Source organism: Thermobia domestica, chromosome 14, assembly GCF_964235325.1.
Source record: "Thermobia domestica chromosome 14, izTheDome1.hap1.1, whole genome shotgun sequence".
NCBI lineage: Eukaryota > Metazoa > Arthropoda > Insecta > Zygentoma > Lepismatidae > Thermobia > Thermobia domestica.
The window spans coordinates 59307479-59333803 of record NC_137467.1 but is presented as its reverse complement, the minus strand read 5'-3'; the positions used below and the strand labels follow the sequence as shown (position 1 = coordinate 59333803).

General features: G+C 34.0%; 2 protein-coding genes across 2 annotated transcripts in view; one reads left to right on the top strand and one right to left on the bottom strand.

The window, feature by feature from the left end:
* Positions 1-741, top strand: part of LOC145669839 (lipase 3-like) — a 46698-nt gene extending 45957 nt beyond the window's left edge. Inside the window, exon 9 of the mRNA XM_081738186.1 lies at positions 180-741. Within this exon, the coding sequence (XP_081594312.1) occupies positions 180-341 (162 nt within the window). The 3' untranslated portion in view covers positions 342-741. The remainder of the gene's footprint in view (positions 1-179) is intronic.
* Positions 742-20653: 19912 nt separating this feature from the next.
* LOC145669687 (uncharacterized) overlaps positions 20654-26325 on the bottom strand; it is a 49147-nt gene continuing 43475 nt past the window's right edge. Inside the window, exon 3 of the mRNA XM_081737969.1 lies at positions 20654-22435. Coding sequence (XP_081594095.1) covers positions 21241-22435 — 1195 coding nt within the window. The 3' untranslated portion in view covers positions 20654-21240. The remainder of the gene's footprint in view (positions 22436-26325) is intronic.

The window sequence follows — 26325 nt, the reverse complement described above, 5'->3', positions numbered from 1 at the left end:
GAAAGAAAATTTTTGGTTTGCTTTCAGTATGTATAACCCGAGCCTCTTAGAAAAAAGTCATGTGGTTCCTTCTAGGAAAGCTTGATGGCTTCAGCGCTGATATCAGAAGGTGTAGAATTTATATATTATAATATTAAAATATGTATAGTATATTTACATTAAATTTCCTATTCTTCCAGGATGTGGAAATGCTGTATAGGCAACTGCCCAACGTAATTGGGAAATTCAAAGTACCTTTAAAAGAATTCAATCATTTGGATTTTTTATGGGCGATACATGTGAAAACACTTTTATATGATAAAGTGATGCAAGAAATGAGACACTTCCTACCTGTAACGTAATTTTATATGATAGTACATTTAGAAGTGTTGTAGTTACTGCAACAACGAAATAACTTCATACTAATGGACAAGAGTGGAAGATATTGACAATATTTTGAAGCTGCTGTTATATTATTTAATAATAATTTTCAATTGTGATTTGATGGATTATCTCAACCAGGGACGTAGCTAAGGGGAGGGGCACGTGAGGCACCGGCCTCCCCAAATTTTGGCTTAGCCCCCTCAAATATTTATTTAAAATTATATGTTATAAATAGTTTCTTTCCGAGAATAAATGAAAAAGTTATCCGTAGTAAACTGAAATTATTCACACTTCTAAGAAAAGGTTATTTTTTAAATCCATTTACAGGCTTTTCTTTAAACGTTAAGTAAACAGTAATAAGAGTATAAGATCGGTAACTTTCGGGGCCAGGCGCCATCGTTAATATTGCGATGTTTTTCCAGCTCTTAGAGTGATTCCAGCTTTATAGCCGCCTTGAGGTACTAACTAACTAATTAACTAACTCTATGGCCTATGGAACCTGGTTGTTCAATGCCGCGTTCACAAAAGCTCTCCACTGTCTTCTATCCTTAGCTAACTGCATCCAGTTTCTACTTTGTATTCCAATCTCTGCGAGATCCATCTTAATATTGTCCTTCCATCTGCGCCTAGGTCTTCCTAATGGTCGTTTTCCGATTGGTCTTCCAGTCGAGACTTTGAAAGCGTTTCTACTTTCTTCCATTCTAGCTACATGACCCGCCCACTTAAGCATCCTAGACTTGACGACCCTAACAATATTGGGTAAACCATATAAATTATGTAGTTCCTCGTTATGAAGTTTCCGCCATTCCCGTTCCTCTTGGGTCCATATTCGTCTCAGGATCTTGTTCTCAAATACTTTCAGTCTATGTTCTTTCCTCAGACTAAGCGACCATGTTTCGCAACCATACAGAACAGCAGGCATGATTATCGTTTTGTATATTTTAAGCTTCAGATTCCTCGACAGAATTCGCTACGCCAAGAGATTTTGAACCGAATAGTAACACGAATTCCCTGCTCTTAGTCTTGAGGTACTAAGGAATAAAAATCTATACGAATGCACTTTTTGTAACCGACTAAAACAAAACTGAAAGGTCGATTAGACTCAGAGGCTAGGAGGATCTTCCCCCCTCCCCAATTGGTGGGTTTTTGTAACATAGTACGTTATGATGATCTTGAAGTTTTGCTGGCGTCTACTATTAAGCCAATGTTCTCGGGATTGCTGCCAGAGTGAATGTTGCTGTATGGTAACGAAAGCTCAGTACAGCAACATTCACTCTGGCAGCAATTCTGAGAATATTGAATTAGTAGTGCTTAATATTTTGTTTTACCAGAAGGTATTGAAAGTAGATTTACATTATTTTTATTATATTCATTACCGATTCAGGCAAAACAGAGAATAGAATATCCTTATCTGTGCTGGCAACACTCCGGCTGAGCGGGAAAGAGTCCGCAATATATATATATATATATATATATATATATATATATATATATATATATATATATATATATATATATATATATATATATATATATATATATATATATATATGGGATATTCCATTTGCAAATATGCCCCCCCCAAACTCAGAACTCTGGCTACGTCCCTGATCTCAACGTTAAATTCAGACAGTTTTCTCAAGAGGAAACATTAACAAAGAAACATGTGAATGTGCATAGAAAATAGAAGTAACACATAGATACATGCTAAAGCATATTTCTGGAGTAACAAAGTTGTTTAATTATTTTTTCCTTTATGAAAACAGTAAAAACAAAGACTGAAGTTTTGCATCCAGTAAATATGTTGCAATTGAAAGTATCCCATCATAAGAGTTATTTGGTGTGAAATTCATCTCATTTTTACTTTCATAGAAACAGTTCTAAAACTAAAAAAATATAGTTTTAACGTTAAACTGTTGAGAACATAGTACATAGAATAAAGCAACAGCTATGAAACAGAGTCTTAAAAGATTTGGTTATCTTACTTTCAGCTTAGAAGTATTTTAGATAATTTTGTCCTCAGTTGAGAAATATTTTAACATCATTTTATGAAATATTTTAAATATATTGTATAATGTCATATTTCTTAGGTAAAAGACCATAACGATACTTTGCGGTATTTCACACTTGAAGAGTAATAAAATTACTACGTTGTTTTTCTCGTCTGAAAAGTTAGAAAGTTATATGTGGCAGCTGAAGAGTCATAAAATAACTGTGATATAGCAATATGTCCAAAGATTTAACCACTGTATTTGATAATACTCCTTATTCTAAGTGTTACAATATTTGAAATCTTAATATAGTCTTTTCTTTGTCAGTACCATAAAACGAGGATATTTTGTACTGATTACATATCATACATAGGATTGCCATCTGTCTAGGGATGCGCACGAGACAAGATTTGTGGCTGTCTCGACTCGAAAATTTGCTGTAAAAATGATGTCTCGACTCGAAAAATGTATACTTCTCTATTGGAAGAGCCGTGTCTCGACTCGAATTTTGTCAGGAAAATCCTGTCTCGACTCGTCTTGTGCGCATCCCTACATCTGTCACGAATTAGGAAGAAATCCCGAATTTTAAGAAAATAGTGTTACGAATTACCTCTAAGAGGAACAAATACGATGGGACGCCAATCTATACAAGAAAACACATTATGTGAAAAAAAAATCCTTGGTAAATTTCGACTCATGTTGTGTACCTATGACTCTCGAGATATTGATGTGATTCTATATCTAAAAATGTTCAAGGAGGCAGCATTTAAATCGTCATAAATGATATTATTCTTTGGCTGGTTTTATAGTTCATAACTTTTGTTCAACTAAATGCCAACAAGTTGACGCTAAGAGTTTCCTATTTTGTGTGTTATTGGTTTAAATTTTCATTGCAATTGTCATTCCTAAACCTACATATAATTTTGTATGTGAAGCCACCTAATTCGTATATTTTTTAAAGCACACTGGACTTTTAAACTATTATTTGAAGTAAGTTACAGGGGCAGAAAACTTTCATAAATCATGTACCAGAGATGACTTTGGCTACGGATATTTATGACAGAACATAACAACAAGGAACAAATAAATCAATTTCAGTTATAGATAATGTTAACTCATTTGTCTCTGAATTATTAATACATTTTTTCAAAGGCGCAGAAGATTGGAGTTCGATTTCAAATTAGAGCTAGTGTAATTCGGACACCATGTTAAGCTGTAGTTCCGTGTCTCGTATACAATATTGATGAGGAAAGCTAAACATCAAGTAGCTAACCATTTCTTTCTCAAATGGAGAAGCATATAAACATCACTTCGATTCACTTTAATGGGGCTTCAACTAACACATCCCTAGTCTTATATTTTCGGCTGAAGCATGTAATTAAAAATGCCCTGTCACGTCAGGTTCAAAAGATATGAACAGATTTAGTATTCGGATTATAGACAGTACAACCACGATTATCCGACATAGTTTTCAGGATATTTCTCAGCCCTTATTCAACCGATTTACAGCAAATTCGAAAGGTATGCTTCTAAGGATATCTAGTTATATTCTCTAAAATTTGAAACATATCGATTAAATAGGAGTTGAGAAATAGCTCAGAAACTTTGTCGGATAATCGAGATCCTACTGTATTATACGTACATTAAAACGTTTCGATACAGATTGTTACATGGTCACGCCTATAAGGTTTTAATATACTTATAAAACCGTGCAACTCTCTTTCTAAACCAGCTTACTGAATCATTCGTAACAATGGCGTAGAAAAGAATTTAAAAACTTTGGGGTTCACGGAGATAAGATGTTTATAAAAGGCCTTGGAAATATCTTCAAACTTTTGATGATGATTTCATTATTAAATGTCCCCCTTTGTCAGGCAATATGGCACAATTGATACTTTATATTGTAACGAGATATGCCTCTTACCTTTCTTACAAACGCTTGCGTTTGTGCTGCCTCTTTTCATTCTGTTTACTCTCGCGCAGAAGGAACCAACAATAGTCTCCCATCATTGCAGGATCCTTACGATCTTGGTATTTCTTCTCCATCATGGAAATGTCTTGGTGAAACCTCTCCTCTTGTTTATCACTAACATCTTCAGATTGTCAGGAGAAAAGTCTAGATGTGAACGAAGGAAGTAAATTTTCAAGGACATACTGTAATCTGTTTTTGTAGCATTCTAAAAAAAAATTCTGACCAATGTTTTGCAAGTTTCTTCGTTTTGTTTCCAAGAAACCCGCGTGCAACACTTTTAAAGGACTCTCAAACTGCTAACTCAGCTCCTTGTAGAAGATTTTCAAACGTTTCGTCCAAAATTACTTTTCTAATTTGGAGCCTAATAAAAATCCCTTGTTTCAATTTAGCATACAAGATCTCAGGAAACACTTTTTTTCAAGTATGTAAAACCGTAACATCATTGTTGAGTTCCATCACAAAGTTCTTCACCAACCCTAGTTTTGTATGCAATGGTGGAAGAATAATTTTATAATGAGGAACTATACACGCGGGAAGAGATCTTGTCAACAACTCTGAATTCTGACATCTCACACAGGAATATATATATTTGCAATGTAAGCTAAACGCGATAAGACAATGGTGCATAGGTTTGCTCACTTTGCATCATCGAATGGCTATAGAAACGAAAAAACATGATTATATGCGGCGCTAGTGACCGAATAAATGAAATTTTTATAACCTAACGGGCTTACAATTAGTGTTGCTAATTAAGGATTTTGTCGGTAAATCTAGTGATTTGATAACATATTATAGAGACGATATTTGTTTCGTTTACCATTGTGAAACTAGGGATTTAGCGATTTTTAAAATGTAGAGCGAATAAACTAGCATTATTTCCATTACAATTAAGGTTTTCGCAATACGTTTAGTGATATTATTGTTAACGTTGTTGGCAACACTTACATGAGTTCGACACTAACTGTTATCTACTTGGAGAAAGAGATAACAAGACTTTGAGGATAACTGGGCTTACTTTACGTTCATTTCAATAAATTACATGTATGAGCGAAATATATATCTCATGCAATATCTCAGAGCTGTGGCGTGATGTGCAAAAATTGTTATCATTTTCACTTTCTACGCACCAAAATTATTCAGAATCAGCTATTATTTTCCTGGAGGTAAAAATCTGTTGGGCAGTGTTATTTTAACAATAGAAATTTAAAAGAACCACAAATTTATCTTAACGATTTCCAAATTAGAAATTTTGCTCTCTTTAAATTATAAGTAAAGTTTTTATTTGATACCTCCCTTGGATACAAAATTTTATATATATATTGTAAGCCATACATTGAATTATGATTTTTTAACCTGGCTGTATCCTCTTTTTAAAGATAAATGATGAGCTCAAAAGTGAGATATCTTTCACATTTTCCTATAGAAAAGCTTGTCTGAAGAGAAATGAAAGTGAGTTGAGACCATAATGGGACACTATATCTTAATCCTGCGCAGGGCGATGTTTGAACTTCGAGGGTAAACGTACACCTAGAAAAAAACACTGAACTCGCTGCCAACTGTTTTCAGCATTCAAATTTGAGAACCTGCCTCGTCAATATTTTCCTCATGCTCTGCCACATTTGTATCTTCAAGACTTCATCAGAGGATGTTGGAACTTCTGATACAAAATGCCTATAATTTCTATAGCACACCAAACGTTTTGATTTTGCAATACTGTCATGGGTAACATCAATGGTTTCTGGGTCAGTATTATTGAAGGTGCAGTGCAGCGAAGTTAATTAAAAAATACCTTTGACCTTTTAGAGATCTGCAACGCAAATTCTCACAGTAGCATTAGAAGTTGCACGGTTCCTCAACAATTGACACGTATCTAGTTGGACTTTTGGGGTGATATCCTTCTAGTAGAGATACCCAATAAAAGATCGGTAATGAGCACCAAAGAGCCGATTAGGTTGCGATGAGCTATTCTCTCTGTTCGACTCGGCTCAGATGAACCATCCTCTCGATTCGGCTTGGTTGAGGTCCGCCACATCTCGGTAGACGTGATATATGGGCGGTCTTTCTGAGCTCGGCTCTGTGGTGAAGAAGCAGCGAGCCGACCAATTTAAATCAACTGCACAATTAGAGTCGGCACGTTTCATTCAACGTATTCAAATGAACCGAGTTTCGTCGTTAGAGGTTAGATCGGTTGTCGCTTTTATGAAAGTGACTGTACGTCCGGCTTAGTGTCTTCTTCTTGTATCTAATCTCTCCTTAAAGAAATCCTTGGTTCGGCTGTGAAGAGGATTGTTACAAAAGTTCTTGTAAAGTCAGGTGTAAATTTCCTACTCGATAAATTTCTTGTATAGCTATCTTGAAAAATTAATGGATTTACATAGTGTTCAGTAGCTTTTATCAGTTCAGGTGAGTAGGGCCATGGTTTTTATTGGACATATGAAAACACACACTAAAAAGAACGATATTTTTTATTATTGAAAATAAAATTTCACAGGTTTTGTTTACAACACCATGTTTCGCATCCATACAGCGCCGCAGGATTTCCATTGGAGAAAAGATATTCAAGTGACAATTAGCTCACATTTTCTTTACTGTTTATGCACTCTGCTGTTCTGTTGGAGCAGTAAAAGTGTTTAATGAGTATCAATTTGGGCAACAACGACACGCTGATGTTCTCTCATGCTTCACAGCGTAAGCGTGAAGATTCATGAATTATCGGAAATGAATTTTCTAAAAGGTAGTCCAAACTTTTGAATATACATAGGGCAATTTTGAATAGGCCTAATATAGGCACATTAAAAGCAATATGATGACAGAAATATAATTTGACAGAAACGTGAAATATCTTGTCTAGAGTTCAATCTATTGGTTAAGCTACTTTTAAAATGTAACGCGTTACTTTGTCATCAACTTTTCCTTATATACAGTATATGACACAAGTTATACTAGGTGATAGTTGTTACTTATATAACTCACAGTCGGTTCGGAAGTAGCGCGCTATTTGTAGCGAAACTACAATAGCTAGCTACAAATTTTGTAGTTCTAGATGTAGCGGCGCTACAAGTCTAAACCTGTAGCTGTAGCTGAGCTACATATTTTTAAAGTGTGTACCGATTTTGCACTAAAGCTACAAATAAACCTTTCCCAGGACGCAAAAATATTTTGTAACTCCAACTTTTTCTCACAATTTTTAGGAAATTTTTATATGATGATAGGGAGATTGTTTTCTGATTTCTGTCTCCAATTATTTTGCAACAATATTACAAGAACATTTTCTGAAATAAATTGCGTACTGACGATCGGTCAAAAGGATAGAAATGACTTAAAATATACCTACATGTCATTCTAGCAGCGAAAGCATATACATTTTTGGGAGAGGGGTAATATATATATATATATATATATATATATATATATATATATATATATATATATATATATATATATATACTTTAAAAAGGGCAGACAAAATGCATACTTTACTGTGAAATGCAAATTGACAGACAAAGCCTTTATGTAATATTTTAACCAAACTTTTAAGTTACGCATGTAGATGCCATGACATATATTATAATGCATGATGCCAAGTAAACTGTAATTGTGACAAGAGCTTAAGTAGCGAATACGTTTCAGGAAAACTAGCTAATAATTGTAGCGAGCTACAATTTTTATCATGTAGCTGTAGACCAGCTACTTTTGAAAAGTAACTTTCCGATCACTGCCCATACTAAAATAATAACATGTGCTACAAATTTCTAGCTGGAATGCTTTAGTATCTTAGAAACTTTTTATACTTGGGGGTAGAGCGTAGCTCATCTGAAATTTGTAACACCATGTATTTAGACAACTCAAGGATGAATTTAACTAATCATCTTATGATAAGAAATGAAATAATCAATTTCTTTTGGATATTTTCGACATCACACCACAAGCTATTAGGATTGGAAATGGTTTTAACTATAGAAATCTACTATATCGTAATGGCAGAGAAACTTAACCATTATGATTATCCAACATCGTAAATAGATGCAGTACTCACAGGTAGTTCAGCTCAGTTCAACTCCAAACGATGTCCTTCCACTATCCGATCTTCATACCAACTCCCCGAGTCTACTCTCCGTCCTCAACCAGCACAACCCCTTTCCGGGATTCAGGTGCTTCCTGGTTGTGGCGTAGAGCTTAGCTCAGGTCTCTTTCTGAAATCTCTTACCTAGTTATTTCTGTATAGGAAAACTTCCTATAATTGTGGTGTGATGCCGACGTTATCTGTTTTTATTTTTTCTAAGCAGTTTGAATATCACTTCCCTGTTTTATAGTAAACAAAATAAATTTAAAAAATACATGTAAGGATTTTGGGTACTTTACATTATCCCTGCCTCGAAATTTTGAACACGATTCTATGTGCCAAAAGAAAAAAAAATGGATTACTGTCCACCTGTATAAACATGAAAAGAAAATAATAATTAAATTCGTCCATTAATCTCCGAACACTCTGTATATGTAAAGTTTTCTTTTGACTCGTATGTATGTATATAAGTTCCACCACCAGCATTGTCCGTCACCAATAATATGAATATATGTTGTTTGTATCACATGAGTATTCTGCTGACAAAGTAATATTACAATAAATGTAGGTTAATGTCACTGCATCCTGTCTGTAAGAAAAAAAGACAAAAAAACAGTCACAAAACACTTCACACTCTGAATGAAGCAAAACACTGCACTTTAGTTTATTTCACTTAGTTATGTGTGAATTTGTATTTTTCGTAGTCTGTTCCTTGCTATACTGGAATACATGTTACTTGGAGGTATGTATTCTGTCATATGTATTTAATTGTCATTATCATTGGAGTCCTCACTTCGATAACTGGTAGTATTTAATATTCTGTAAGCATATATTCCTCAAGATCTTGTTGTTCGGCTCAGTCCACATGGTCCATTGTTGATATCTGACCTTGGATATAAGGCATCTATGGGAAACTGCTACTGCTGCTGTTGTTCTTTTATTGATGATTTTGATATGTTGTTGTGTAGGCGTGATTGTTTAGTGTTCTTGTTTATGCGTGTAGTAAATACATTCATTTACAGATATTAGGACAAGTACAACTGTTAAGTCTGCACCATTACTTAGAAGTAGTGAAATGAGTCACTTTTTACTGTTTAAATAACATGAAGTTAGAAGAAATCATTGACATACCATTAACATTAAGAATTAACATTAGTAGGCGTAGAAGGCTTAATTGTTGGATATTCATTTAATGTATCATCATAGAGGTGTATCGAAGAACAATCTGGGGTTATGTGTGAATCTGTTTTTGAAGAAACATATTTGACAGATCGAATATGTGAATTTGAAACATTATTTGTGGTTAATTTAATGTTGATTAATTTGTATATTATAAATGACAAAATTATTAAAATGATTATAGTAATTATAGGGATGACGAAAGTATATGATTGCATTGTGGACCGTACCTAGAAAGGCAAAAGAAAAAAAAGATTCAGAAAATGAAGTTGTTACTTATTCTTCTTTGAAATATCCTTAACATAATTTTAATAATAACCAAATATTTATTTTCTTTCTTTTTTTTTTTTTTGAATTAACTAGTTTCTTTGAAGAATGCTTTGCATACCTGTTGCCTAGTTAATCTGCTGTGAAATAGACTCTACTTGAAAATTTGCTTCGCAAAATTTATATTCATAGCCTACTCACGTTTCAATAACAATATTGTGTTTCATTGTTTATTTCTTTAATCATTTTCAGGCCTGTGAATATGATTACTTAGTTCAGTTACTATCTTATTCAGCTTGTACATTTTAATACAAGTCCTACTAGTATAAAAATAATTCCAATGCTATAAGTAATATGCGTATCAAAGTGAGCCTATATTGGCATAGTAGGGTTCACTGTCAAATTCGATAGTTGAGAAGAAAGGTTCTGTAATTTATCCAAGTAAAATTGGTTTCTTACATCCCATTGTGAAAATGAAAGATTTATAGGTAACTCTATGATGTGTAACTTCTACGGTATGTCTACTATCTAAGATTATTTGATTACTATCACTGAATCGAACGCATTGTAAGATAAGAAATAAGCTCTGTGTTGATCGTCTGAATAATTTGAATAAACCGGTGTTTGGACATTTCTAGAGACAACACGAACAGTTGTTAATGCTGAAAACAAAATACCTACTGGGGTATATAGATAAATAAATTTGGAGTTTGTTTGAGATGCTTTTACGGTACATGATTGCGTCGTGTTTCTATACACCAGATCAGTTATACATATAGAAACTGGTGTAGTCGATATTTGAGGTGTATCACATAGGAAGAGATAGCTTTTCCAAATGCATTTTTCATGAGAAAGATGATAAAGTTGTTTTTCATTCAAATAGGCCATTTCTGGTGGTTCTAATTTAATATGTTTGTCCTGATGTAAATAACCTAGATTTGAAATCTGGAATAAGGGACGTACATCCGTAGGTAAAGTAAGGGCTATTTTTAAAAGTACTGTTAGAACTTGCAAATCCATATTATATTCTAGAAGTGTCGTATGAGTAGTCGAATACAATAAAGCTAGGCCCTGTTTGAAAATAGTATGTTTCAATAGACTATGCTGTTCAATTATTTGCTTTGCATGGTCCGTATCTAGTATGCGAAAAGAAAGAATATTTTGATAAACATCTGCAAAAGTTTGAAGAATTCCCTCATGAAGCTGGTATGTAGTCATAAATGCCATTAGACTTGCTTCGTGGGTAAGAAAATTACAATATTGTGTGGTCACTGCCAGTTTCAAAGATTCAAAAGATCCTTGAATGGCGAGAATGACGTCATGCTGAATTGAAAGAGCTTTATTAAAATTGGTTTTCATTTGTTGAAGTTCGAATTCCATGATTTTGTCATGACGTTCAAGGTTATCTACTACGTGATTTAGACGATGTAATTGATAAGCGTTATAGGAAGAAAGCGCTAAGCTTCCTAGTCCTAGTAATGAAGCAAATCCAGGGGGTCTAGGGAGCCGGGCTCCCCCAAATTTTTACTGGTTCCCTCTAAAATTTTCACAGTAAGCTTGCAAATGGACTATAATATGGTGATGAACTATAATATTTATGGATCGGGCCCCCTACATTTTCGGGCTGGCTACGGGCCTGTTATGAAGGACATACGCGTAAAAAGTTGCTAAAGGACATACGCGTAAAAGATGTATTATCTGCATACATCAGGGGTAAAAGTGGATCTGAAAAGGTAGGGGACGGTTGACGTCATGCCGTCCTTCGTGTCTATCTTTGCCCGTTGTATTTTGTTACAATGTGGAAGGACGCCATAGATATTTTTAGAAGTGAGGGACGATGTCCGCCGCCGTTCCCCTCTTAATTTTACCCCTGCACAGATGCATCAAAGTGTGTAGTTGCGAATGTATAGTGTGTGCGTTCTATGCCCCCTTGGAATCGGTGATTTAACCCTACTTGAAAAAAATGCTAGGGCGTTCTAGCCCGGTTAGAAATATTCAGGTTCGATATCAGTTTAGAACAATCAAAAAATTCAGTTTCGACTCATTTGATTCAAAGCATATTATATATTAAATCTCTTTTTCTTTTTAAAAAGCCCATCAATGGGAATGTTACCTATTTGCTAGAAAAGACAGTTTTATTTACATTTTTTTTGTTCTGAACACAAGTGGCATACGTAGAATTTCAAGCACTCAACGTTATATCCTATTGAAATTATTATGTTAATGCTATACAAAAACATATGCCCGCTATTGGACAGAAATTCTTAAAATTATCCACCAATCTGATTTTTGGCAGAATAATTTAGACCCCCTTAGTCCCTCTGAGATGCCAATATCCTCCCAAGATCCGGTTTTATCCAGTTTTCACTAGTTTTCATTCGCTTTAAAATTTTCCGCCGCCAAAACCCTTTTTTCTGATTGCACTATTTTCTGACGCTCTCATATAAAGGCGCGAGAACGCTTATTCCAGAAGTTGCAACAATTCAAGCCACAACTCTATTCGGCTGCTCCTTCAAAAGGTGGGATAACTAGAAGAATTAGCAGCAAAACCAAGGTAAATTAATTTCATTTAAGAAATAAACACGTTGGAAGCAAAAAGTGAGCCCGAGAAGTAAAAATTAGACAGTACAACAGTCAAAAACTAGATATAAAATCCGACTCAGGGACGCCATGTTTGGAGCTGAAATCTTCCAAGGACAGGCAAGAAGTGCAATAGTCTTCTGATTTTAAGGGATTGCAGCTGAAGTTTTAGTGATCAGAACATTTAAAAATCTCCTTTTCCCCTCCTAAAATTCAATGTTACAATTACATGAGGCCTGTCATTATATAGCTTTGTCTGTGTATCTAGTATATGTAATTTCGTATTATTTTTACTATGGCGGTATCGGTAGGTTTTCTTGTAGTTAAGTTAATTTTCATCGTGGTAGTGTAAACGTACAAAGGGGCTCTTATTCATTCCGTAATTGATTAAGCTTCCAACCAGAACGGGTTAAAACGAGTTTTCGTAAGGGTTCTTTTCCCTTCAGGAAGGGGACCCTCCTCATTAATATAGTATTTTGAAAATATGATTTAGTTTTGCAGAAGAGCCACTTGGTCCTGATCTTTTCGTCTCTCTTTTCTTCAATTCTTAGAGCCGATTAGTGAAATCAGAAAAATCTTATTTGGTTCGTATATAGTTGAGTGTGATAATAAATGTATTAGCATGCAAAATTATAAGTGTCAATATTTACTTTCTTGTGTATGTGGAATGTAGCGTGCATGTGTTTAAGTAAGTAGTATAGATTTTAGTAGAAAAAATGTGAGAGAATGTATAAAATATGTGTTGTTGGACAATGTATTTTTGTCTGTTTACTTATCTTTGGTCAGTCATAATGAGTGCATTACTCCTTCCCGAAGAGTTGCGCAGAAATTTCCATACCGTAATTATATAGTGCATTACTTATGATTAATAATAATAGTGCAGAACATGTTTACTAGCGCAAAGATTATTTAGTTGTGTACAACCTGTTTTAGACTACCAACGCCATCACGTCCAGATTTAGAATAATTCATTGCTAATGTACCATTATCTAAATGCTTAGTGATCTGGCTTATTCGGAAATGACCCTTATTTTATAATAAATTACAAGTAAACATTAGCTTAGGCCCATACGAATTGGTATTTAGACAAATTGATTTACAATTGAACGTTCCTGAAAACCTCGATCATTTATATAATCTAGTAACCAAAATATTAATAATAATAATAATCTTTACGTTTCTGTTTAATTTGAAGTTTGTCTATATGGCATTATTTTATCTCCGGGCTGCCCTCTTTATTCGTTGCGTGCTGCGAGCAATTCCATTGTTGACATTTTTCTGATATGTAGTTGCTTCTTATTCATAACATTGAACTTTCATTACATACAAAATTAAATTTTAAAGCTGTGAAGTAAATAATACTGTGGTTTGTTACGACAGAAATTTATATTTGGTTCATGTAGGATCACACGTTCTAATTGATGGATTATGGCAATTGCTGATTCTTAACATAGTTATTTAGTTTGCTTTGAACAGTCTTGGGCTGAGTAGTGAAGTATAGGGTGTCTAAAAAGAAATTGACGTCGTAAAGAAAAGTGAATGAATAAATAAATAAATGAGTAATGATAATATTATTAGTATATGAATGTGCATAGTAATGAATATTAGTAGATAGCAAGACATCCATGTGTAGATGTGCCCAGTGATAAAGTTCGTTGGGAAGTATTGATAAGTATAATAATTTCCCTAGTGCGTTAGTTACCACGTCAGATCTTACATGAGAGTATCGTGTTATGAAAGATGATGGACGGTATTTTTCACTTAGCGGCTTGACTATTCTAAAGTAAATACACCAGTTAATTAGTCAACCAGTCTGACGATACAAATAATATAGCCATATAACAACTGATTCCGGATCCCTCATAGTTGATTACAGGACAGAATAGCTATTGACAGAATTAATCAGTTTAGATATATGCGTTTGATTTGTATTTATGATAATACTCGGCAACTTTGAAATTTCTTCTCCACGTCACCCGACCAAGCGAAGTTCATTATTGTTCGTAGAGGTGACAGAGTGGATAGGATCAAATAATCTACTAAATATATTACAATAGACTCTAGTAATAACATACCAGGGCGTCTAAATCCCGATACCCATGAATTTTCACTTCTTTTATTTCTAGCATATAATATTTGAAATTAGTTGACGCCTCAAGATTTAACAAATCTTGCGTACTAGGAGCGACTAGTAAGATTTGGCAGACAACTTACTAGTACAAAATCTATCTTTATTTATTTATTTTTTTGTTTATTTGACAAGTCTGTTAGGATTTCTTCTGTTTTATCGACTTTAGTCTAGTTTTCCATACTTTCCTCGAAACTCTTAGTTTGTGAGGGGTCGGATATTTTCTTTTTAGAAATTCCAAATTAGAGACCACACCATCCTTCCGGTAGTGCCGGAGTCTGCAAAGTCTCAGTCGGATTACAGCGAGGAGGGGGATTTCCCTAAAGCTTTTGTCTTTATGAAAATCCCCTTGAGGGCACAGACTTACTGCTGCTTTGGGGATACTTTATTTTAGGACACGCATTTTAGGAAGCCAACCATTTTCGGCATATAAAAATATATTTGGCTATAGATTGTTGCATATTGAAATTTGATCAATTATCTTTGTAGTTTTAGTGTCTTAACTTATTCCTTTGGCGCCGCTTTTTCTCTCTCCTCCTCATCTATTCCTCCACTTTTCCTCAAATTTTTTTTTTTTTTAATTTTAACCTCCCTCCGAGTTTTGAACTTTACAAATATCGACTATTTAATATATAGCTTTTGAACCTAAATTACCAGCTGAGACGTCGTGAGGCACGATTTGTAAAGGTATTCATTAGTGTGAGGTATAAACTGACTAGTGGCGAGCGATGGACCGATCTATGATTAAATTTTCACTATTATCTAATCCCACTTTTGTTTTCCATGGTAACTCCGAATATAAAGGTTGTAGTTGTTTGGGCCCAAAATTAGTATCAATATTTTTATCACATTTATATCTAAATTCTCTGTTTTTACGTGCCTGTCTTGCACATTGAATGTGTACTATGTTAAATAGAATACCTGAAAATATGAATTTTATCGTTATGCGCGGGAAATTAGTTAATTTGAATATGTACGACATATCGGATTTATAATATAAAGTGTTGCAACCGCAGAATTCAATTTTTCTGGGTTAATAAATTGAAAGATTGAATAATTATTGAATATATGTATATGTCGAAATATGAATACGTATTGAATGTGAATATAATATTAAAGTGAAATATATAATGTTGAATAGAGTAAATGAATATAAGTGAAAAGAGTCTTGGTACCTTACCCCGAACGGTTCTTGGTTGCCATGGTCGTGAAACATCCGATAAATATAAAGAGTAACTATTGAAAGTGTTTTATGTTCTTGTCAATATGTGTGATATTCTTTGATAACCTACGTAAGAACTAACATCAATTGTGCTATATTAACCCCATGCGTTATGGGTTTAAGGCAGGTCGGCGTAACCTCAATTTACTACCAAATCTATCCTCAGGCCAGAAAACTGAAATCCTACTATAGCATTACATTCAATTCCATCCCTCCTGTACAAATCCTGAAATTCAACCAGTGTTTCCATCTTGATAAATCGTGCTCTCATCGACGAAAATTCCTCTGGACTTGAGAAATTCCCGTTTCTAGTTTTCTTTTTCTTGAGTTGTGCAAATGTATCGATGAATGTGATTATTTAATGATATAAAGTGATAGTGTTTTAAACCTGGTCAAGGAACTAGTAAAGTAATAGGGAAGACCAGAGAGGTAAATTAATCGCCATAATAGTAGAGACGACGCTTTGTCCTTATAATCTAAAAGTGAGAGAAATATATTAATAAGTATATCTACAAACAGAATATGTGTTGGTTACAATTAGCAACCTAATATTGTGTGTATACGCAAATTAAAGCAAAGTGAAATGTTTGGACACCAAAAAAGGGTGATTTGTATTTTGTGCGATATGAACGCTCATCGCTAACTACGAGATAGAACTCGAAAATTCACTCAGAAATTCTCATACATGAGAAAGGACTTATTCAAACCCTGGAGAAAGACATTCAAACCCTGATATAAAGTTCTTTTATCCAGTTATGATTTTGTAAAATATAAATACCTTTCTAATTTTTTCTTTCTTTCTTTGATTCATATTATATGTTCAAATAATTCAAGCAAATATATGTATATCTGAATATACAATATTCCTTTCAATCTTTGTTAATATATATGTCACAATGTTACAATGTTATTACTCAACTTTGCATGTAGATTGATACATATATGTATTGAATGTTTATAGCAATTTGTGTCTCATTTTAGAAGAGATGTAATAAATGTTCACCAAATTGTAGTTAGATGGTTTCTGTTACATTATCTTTATCCTTGTCGATACACTGCCCTGTATGTATGTGAGTGTGTGTGAATGAATGAAAAATTTAGGTTTAAGTAGTAGTATTAATATTGACTTCAGGAGGTAGTAGTGTCTGGAATATATGTATAATAATATAGTATATGTATTAGTGCATGACGGAGGTCATGAATGATAAATAATTCAAAAGTACTCACAATCCGCTCTATGAGGAAAGCCAAAACAAAGGGATAAACCAAAATAACGATCCTTTCAGGAATCTCAAAACTTCTACTTGTGGAAGACATATTCATTACTTTGAATTTTTCTTCCTTGGCCGATTCAAATGTGTGATGGATCTTCACTATGGGAATTCCGATACTGAATAAAGGTTATGCAACGTTTGGAAATAACAAATAAACAATTAAATCAAAACTTTCTCGTCACCCAGGCTGGAACGGGGCAACTCCCACTTGTGCAGCTGCCTGGATCCAGGTCAGGGTCGTATGAGGGAACATGTGTCTCTTCCGGATCACTTCGACATTGATCCTTAAGCAATAGCGTGTGGATATGAATTACCTTTCGATAACAATTTCAGTTTCTTCATCAGATTCCCATATTTATCTAGTAACTTCTTCTCTAACTTCCTCTACCTTTCTTCTTTTCCTCCCCTCCTTCTCTCCTACCTTCTTCTTTCTCATTTTTTCTTTTTCTATTTCTAATAAAACTGAAGAGGGGTCGTGACTGGAAGTTGTCGCTATTGACACGGTCACAAAATTGTTTTAGCATTTATCTTCGGAAGTCTGATAGGAATTAGTAACTGGTAAAACGAGCATTTTGAAGTTAGAATAATGTAAAAGTTCATCTATTTTAATTTTACATATTTTGCCTGAATTATCAAAAATTACACAAAGGTTTCAATTTTAATTCAATAGTATAGCGACATACACCGTTCCCCACTCACGACATTTTCATAGGCAATGTACGATCACCTGATCATTTGGTCAATGTGAGTTTTATTAATATATGTGGCTAGCTCATTGGGCACTTCACTAAAAATCTTTGACATACCATCTCGGCTCCACGTCTGATAATATATGGATCCATATAAGAATTTTTCAATTTCACCAGATCGATCCACATTTATGGACTACAGGGGTAGTGTACTTATCATTTGGGAAAAGCAAAACAAAAATATCGACCTTTGACTATTTCCTTTGTAAATTCAATGATACTTAAATAGAAAGCTTCAACTATATTGATAATCGTTTGGGAACAGCATAATTTTCTGATGTAAGCAATTGTATTTTTTCGCGAATTCAGGTGCATAAATACATAAATTGTAGCTGTTGCATTTTTTTTTCGTTTTCGTGATTTTCAAAGAAATGCCCTCAACTTGTTAACAAAGGAAATTATAGTTTTCAAAAAAAAAAAAAAAAATTCTCTTTACACACCACTCTTCTCTTTAGTTTAACATATTACTCGAATGATTCTAGCAAACCTAATAATAATAATTACATAATGTGAAGTGTTTTCCTATGGTGCTAGGACGATACGAATTTTTATAACTTCTTCATCAAAAAATAGAGCCCGACTCGAAACGATGACTCCCCGAGAAAGGTCAAATATGATTACGAACCTAAATGGATATCTTGCATTTTCTTCGCTCTGCGAATGAAAATTAAATGTAGGTGTGGTTCCTAATAAATTTTGTCACAGGAGACAAATATTTTTCATTAACAGCATTAAAGCCAGTATGTACATTATAAATACTAAAACGTTTTATTTACTGTTAAGGTAATGGGAAAATTTTACGAATGGTTCCATTTTAGACATTTTAGAAAATGCGTGTTTTCAAATATATCTTGTTCCTCTAGTTAAAAGGTTACTTCAAAAGACGATGTAACCGTTAAATATTAGATGAACGATCTTTCGTACTTAATAGCTTCGAGCATGAATTAAGGGCAAAATAGGCATTTTTGTATTTTTCAGCATGATGTAAATGAGAGAGTATTTATCATTAACAGCGACATTAACTGCATACACAATGGTAAATTTCTAGTGTGCTATCTGCCTTAGAGAATAAAACTGAAATTAGAACGTAGTACACACATGTATATACACACCGTTTTACTCTCCTTCTTAATATATGTAATGACTAATACAAATCATTAGTGAACGCGTACGCGTAACCTTCGTCAATCTATTGATTGTTACAGATTGAGGTATCTTACAGCAGACATCTAAACTCCGATCCTAGCTCGCAGAATCAACAAGGCTCGAGATTAGTAATTCAATGCGTTGTCGCCTAGGGCAGCGTTTCTCATCATTTTTTCCTTTGGGCCATACCAAAGTACGTTTCAAACTTGCGCGACATCCCTGCATCAGATTTTTCCCCAGACACAAAAATACATATATTTTTTTTATTGTGGAAGGACTAGGAAATCCAAATCTCACAAGTAAATTATGTAAAACTCTTGAATAGAACATACTAAAAAAACTTATGACAAGCAGGAATATGAGAAAGAAATATTACCGTTAGAAACATAAGAAGATATCAAACTTAAAACTTGCGAGATATTGTCCCTGGTGATTTTTAAAAAGCATGTCTATGCGTGGACAATCTCTTGACAGACACATTTTCATGTGCACCGTTTCTTTTTAAAGAAGAATGAATAACTTTAAAACCAAAATTTCCACATTTAAATTTAAAAGACAAGTGTGAAGTCAAGTCGATTGGCGATAATTTTTTTTAAATTTCCTTGCGAAACAACTTATAAGACATTAAAGATCTCGCAACACATGACATGTATTCGCGACACAGTGGTTGAGAAACGATGACCTAGACAACCGGAATTCGAGTGCGAGAGTGAACCTTTTGAGGTTAGGTAATCCTGGTTCAGAATGGCGAACCTGAGCTGGGTCGAATTCAAGTCGAAAAAGATTTTTAAAGATGCGCTAACCACTAAATTTATTTCATAAATTCTTAGGGGAATTAATTAATGAAGTGAATGGAATTGGACATAATAAGATGGATACAAAGTTTCTCGAGATTTTCGGCGCTAACAACTAAATTTATTTCATAAATTCTTAGGTGAATTAATTAATGAAGTGAATGGAATTGGACATAATAAGATGGATACAAAGTTTCTCGAGATTTTCGATCAAACTACTTTAAAAGAAATATTTTTAAATCAAAAATGTAGAGTACAAGTTTCTCTCACACATTGCAACAGAACTTTAGTCGAAATATTGTTTTCGTGGAAAAAACTATAACATCTACGAGTTAATTATACACGAAACGATAAAATAGAACCAGTTTCAAAGAACTTATTACAGCTATGAATATAATATCAGTCGAAAATATATTCATAAATTTACAAGACTATACTCTGAAGTCAATTAGGAAACTTCTTATTGCTTTCTTTCATTGTAATTACCCGCTCATTTCACAGAAAACACAAGGCACCTATTTTTCTCATATAATTATTTCAACATGTTGCTTGGTAAAGGAATGATTTTACTAAATCCTTTCTTATAACCCGCAAATATGTTTTTATTACTTCTATTTGTTTATTAGGGGATGACTGAAGTAGACTTTTACTAACTTTTTAGACTTCATACAAGAATCAGATTTTCCTGTTATCATTCCAGACATCAAGGAAGTATCTTTTTCTAGTCCGTTAATATTTTTAAATCCGCTAATACGCTCGACATAAATATGCTATTTTACTTACGACTGCTAAGACATACTACTTAATTAACATACTCCCCTACTATTGACAAGTACCAGACTATCACATGGATATTGAAAATAGTGATTCTTGTTCAAATTCTTTTCAACACTCTTTCTTCTTTAGCGTAACCGGCATAACCGTGGGACATAAAACTAAAAAAAAAAACTTTTGAACACTCCACCAATGCAAGAAGTTCTTTACCAATATATAAAAACAAATTTCTTTCAATTTAATGTCCCACGATTATGCTACGGGAAATGGATAATCAACCGAATGACAATGAAAGAATTGGTGGAATGAAAATATTAGGAAACGGGAGTACCCCGAGAAAACCGATGGACATGATGTTCACAACATATTTAGACACGGATCGAAACAGAGACCCTCGCAACAAAGGTAAGCGCCCTACCACTGAGCCATCGTACTCCATAGGAATATATACACAAGTATCCTAGAGGTTAATACTAGATCTTGCTTTAAATTGCTTCCAGGACCGCGGGCTCATGTGAGGCTCCCATTTGTATCTACACGCATAGGGTGTTAAATTTTGTTTTAATTTATATATTATATCCCCCAACAGAGAATTTTTATTATATACCTCTGTCAATAAATGTTTCGTTAAATTTCGTTTTTGTTCGAATCCCTGTAAGCATATGTCCCGTTAGATTTGACTTATTACTGAATCTACTTCCGCACTCCAGACAACTAATAGGTTATCACCTAAGGTTTTTAAATAAATGGTTTTCTAAACCTACTGTCACTGGATCCTCTTCCACGTTCTTTGACACCTGTGTGAATAGACATATGTGTTATTAAAGTTGATCTTTGTCGGAACCCTTTTCCACAATCAACGCAAGTCAAAGGCTTTTCACCTGTATGTGTAAATATGTGCGTTGCTAAATTTCTCTTCTCAGTAAACCTCCTTCCACACTCATCACAAGTAAGTGGTTTTACACCTGTATGTGTGAACATGTGTCTTAATAAACTTGATCTTTTGCCGAATCCCCTTCCACACTTCAGGCACATATGGGGTCTTTCCCCTCTGTGAGCGGATATGTGATTTGATAAAGTTCTGTTGTTATCAAATCCCTTCCCACATTCTTTACATGTATATGGTTTGAGTCCTATATGATTCCATATATGCTTTTCTACTTGAGATTTTAAAATAAATCCCTTTCCACACTCCAAGCAAGTATGAAATTTTATATCTCTATGAGTTAATTGATGGTACCGGAAGTTAGATTTTCTTTTAAATTGCTTTCTACACTCTTCGCATGTATATAGCTCTTGATCTGTATGTGTTAACATATGCACTTTCAAAGCTCTACTGGTATAAAACTCCTTTCCACATCTCTCGCAGATATAAGACTTGTCACGAGTATGCGTTAATATATGACGTCCTAAATCAGTTTTAATCCTAAAGCTTTTTCCACATATCGTACAAGTATGTGATTTTTCACCTGTATGTGTTAATACGTGATTTCTTAATCTTGATTTAACAAGGAATCCCCTACCACATTCCCCACAAGTATACCGTTTCTTACCTGTGTGTATTAACATGTGAATTACTAACTGAGATGTCTGTCTAAATCCCTTACCACAATATTCGCAGCTATGAGGTTTCTCACCGGTATGTGTTAACATGTGCTTACGTATTGTTGATTTATGATTGAAACCTCTTCCACACATCTCGCAAATATAATGTTTATTAACTGTATCTATACGCGTATGAGATCCGAAATTCATCTTCGCACTGAACTCACTACAATACTTCATGCAGGTATCGAGGCTTACATTACTACGTCTCAATATATGTCTTGCTGAAGTTGAGTTTTCTCTCACCATCTCTGTACACAGCTTGCAACTACAAGCCCTCTCACATACAGATGATATCTCGTTTCGAGAATTAAGTGAATCCTCAGCCCTGAAACGCATAAGTTTATTGAATATGAAAATGAATTAAATTAAAAATTACGGCGGAAGAAACAACAGAAATACTTCGGTGCAGCGTAATTCTACGCTTCAACATCTTTAAATGATTTACTTATAAGCATAGTTGGAAATGAACATGAGAGTACAAGTGTATAGTTACTGCAAAAAGCAGATAGTAAATGTGAAAGTGCGAGTTATTAAGTATTTTTTTCTTATGTATGTGCACACGAAGAAATAGATATTTTCTCTCTGGCTTAAGCATATCTGCTTAGAACAGTAAATCTACAATTGGCAACACCGATCGACTGTCCACTTGACCTTCTACTCCTCCCGCTCATGCCCAATTCACAAACCTTGCTTGCACACGTTTTGAACGTAGAGAAACAGAAGGCCAAACAGTGAAGAGTGTTTTAAGGCACTATTTTTTATTTAGCATGTTTTAAGATATTTTCTGCATGAGAACAACACCTAAAGTGCTACTTAAAATAAGAAGTGCTACTTGTTATCTTTTAAAAACTGTTTGTAACGAAACTACTATAAACAGCCTTCTCTTTCGTACAGGCAGAAAGAATATTAAGTATAAATTAGAGATATAAGAAATGATACCACCAACCTATACTTAATATTGTTTCTGACTGTTGTAACAGATAATCCATGGATTATTACTTAAGGGTTTAATGATATTTAAATGGATATTTTGAGTATATCTTTTTGCACAGAAAAAGCTTTTTCGATCATCGTATTTTTCTTCCATATTTTTCTTTCTTTCGTATGTGCTTATGTCATCTGGCTGGAATTTCAAGTGCAACTGATGGGCTTCCTCTATAGGCGCTCATAGCTGTGCTTGAATATCCCCTGGGAGGAACTAAAATTTTCCGGTCCGCTACTGTTGTTGTGCAGGGGATATTTATAGCTTAGTTTCAGAATTCTAAAATGAATTAGAATTATTATATATAATAGTTACGAGTGATATTTAAGAGATTAAGTATATAAAAGTTATACAAGTAGAATATACATATAACGGTAAAAGACTTTATGTAACCTCGCTGGAATTGCTTGTCCTGCTTGAGAACCTGCATTAGATTAATACGACAGAAACTTACGTAAGTAATTCCTTATCATAACTTCTACTGTCATGCTTTGATGCTAGTTACGTCCGTATTTGTTTAAATACTTTCCGTAATTACTGGTAGCGTTTTTTAGCTTCACATTTTTAAAGCATTTAACATCTGCCATATTATCAGGCATGGCATGACGAGTTAGAACAAGGTAACTGCTTACGGGACAGAATAGTAAATACAATTGGTTGGCTAGTTTGAAAATTTAACCGGGTCAAAATGATTGTTTATTTCTATAAATAATTAAAAAATCATATTGAATATTTATATATACTTCTTGTTTAGGGAATATAAAATTTAAATACTGCTTTGTTCAACTTATATTGATTAAGTCTCTAGTATTATTTTACAAATTTCTATCCTAATATCAATGGCGGTCGATGGATTGTGGTTTCGGGTGTTGCAGTACGAACAATAAGAGACAGAAGATATAAAATTGACTCACTGGCTAATCAGCATAACTATAGATGCAAATGCTATGTGACATGTTAAATTAAATTAAATTCTGTTTTTAAAAAATAAAAAATGCAGAACATTTTAACCGATTAATCACCTTAATTAATTAGTAAGTTCATCATCCTCTCTTTAATTGGAGCAAATCTGTCTAATATATGCTGGTTGAACTCTGATATTCTTATTGTCAGGTCTTTTTCGATGGAAAGCATAACCAATGGTGATAACCTTTCTTGGGACATTCAATTCCTTGAAAGTGTCAATTCTTTCTCATGTGGAAAAAAAATTTTCGTCTTTTGCTGACACTATAGGTACAGTTAATATTAATTTCAGAAGCTTTGTAGATTCACTAAGTATTTTTTCTAGATTATTGCGAACGATTCATTCTAGCAAACTCAGTCCCTGACAGTGATCCGAATTCCTCTTCAGCGTTGACTGAAGATAGTTCGTAGCAGAGATTAGTGTTATAAAAAAAAATGTACATTGAACACACTTTATTCACAGTTTATCCAAGAAAATTTAAAATAAATTGAGGAAATGTATCTGGTACAAACAACACTACTGCCATAAGATATCCTGTAAATTTAAACTGGATTTTTTTTTTTCGAACACTCTCCTGAATTGCCCTTTGCTTGTTTTGTCTAAGCATTAATTGCAAATTTTTCCTGCGTTGAAAGCTGTCAATGTTTTTGTAAGTTATTTACAGAAGTCATGATATACAATTCATTCAGAATTTGTAGGTTATTTACTGAATTAAAGCACACACAATAAAATTAAACCTAATAATTAAAAACCAAACCAGCTGATACAAAAGAGGTACTGGTTTATGAATTCCGAATGTCACATATTCATACATCAACATACACACAATTTCGTAAAAGAAAAACTACATTCCAAATCATCCGTTTTGGTTACGCAATGCACGATGAACACAATATACTTCCACATGAGGCGAAACAACGCTTACCAATGTGATATGCTCTGGAAAGGAAACCTCGAAACCCGCCAGATGAAGGATCAGCATGTAACAGAAGCCAAAATCAAAGAACACCAAAACAAACAGCACTGCCAGTTCTACACCCAAAAATGTTAACTGGGAGGGGTCCAAAGTATTTGAGGGAGGTCCAATATGTCTACATAATATGGAATCTGTCTTATACTGCACCCGAAAATACGATAAGTAATTCTTTTTTACTGTCACCTATAATTTTAGAAAAAAATGATAGAACGATTATTTTTATAAGAAAAGAAGAGTTCATGATGGGGCGTAAAATAAAATATTTAGCCTACATCAATTGTTTCTCTGTTAAACAAGTATAGTTCGTTAAGAGTCTACAAATGCTAGTCAAGTTTCGAAAGTTTTGGGAGGTCCGAACCCGGTCCCCCCCCTCGTGGCTACGGCCCTGAGCATTGCTAACTAGTCCCAAATTTAATATGGCGTTCCCCATCATACAGTTTTATGTGGAAACTATCAAGAGTGTAAAATATACTTATTTGATAAAAGAAATGTTTATACTAAAATACTATCCACAGAGGGGGGGGGGGCGATTCTACATACTGACTTATTAATATTTGATTCACAAATTACTGTAGAAAAAGCCTTCATTATCAATACAACCTAAGAATTAACTTGTAAATGCGGGTCTACTTTCATTTGTTTTCTCCTCTACTAGATATTTTCTTTCTTATTTTGTAATTCTGCAATCACTTTTTTTAATTGTCATTATATTGATTTGCTTCAGTATGGTCACGTAATTTAAAAATATGAATGCATAAAAACAAATCCCATTTGTTAATTGCTAATGAAAGAAAATTTAGAAATCTCATTTAGCGCGAAAAACCTTCTCGTTCACTGGAAACCGTGCTGTGTTGCAGAAGCACTGCAACGACCAGTCCCTTTAACTTCTGAGATAGGGGAAAGGAGACAACATTTGCTCCAATTGCCGCGCTGGAGGAACCTGGTCGTTGTATGCTCGTTGCAACACATTATAAATTACAGACTCTGTGACGGATTATTTTTCGCTTTTTTAAACGGATTAACGGAACGGACAGTTACAGAAGTAAAAAATATGTTATTTAAAGTGTATATATGCGAGTATTAAAAGCTATTTTTTCTTTTCTTTACTACTATTGATAATATTTTTTTCTTGAAATACTTTGGACGTTGCGCAACGCTGCAACACTAACATTAGCCGCCACTGCCTAATATTAATATTGAGGTACAGTAATTGGTTTTCAGTAGCGACTTTTTCTGAAGATTACGTATCCTTTTCCATATTCAATGTAATATTACATTTCACTAAAATTAAGT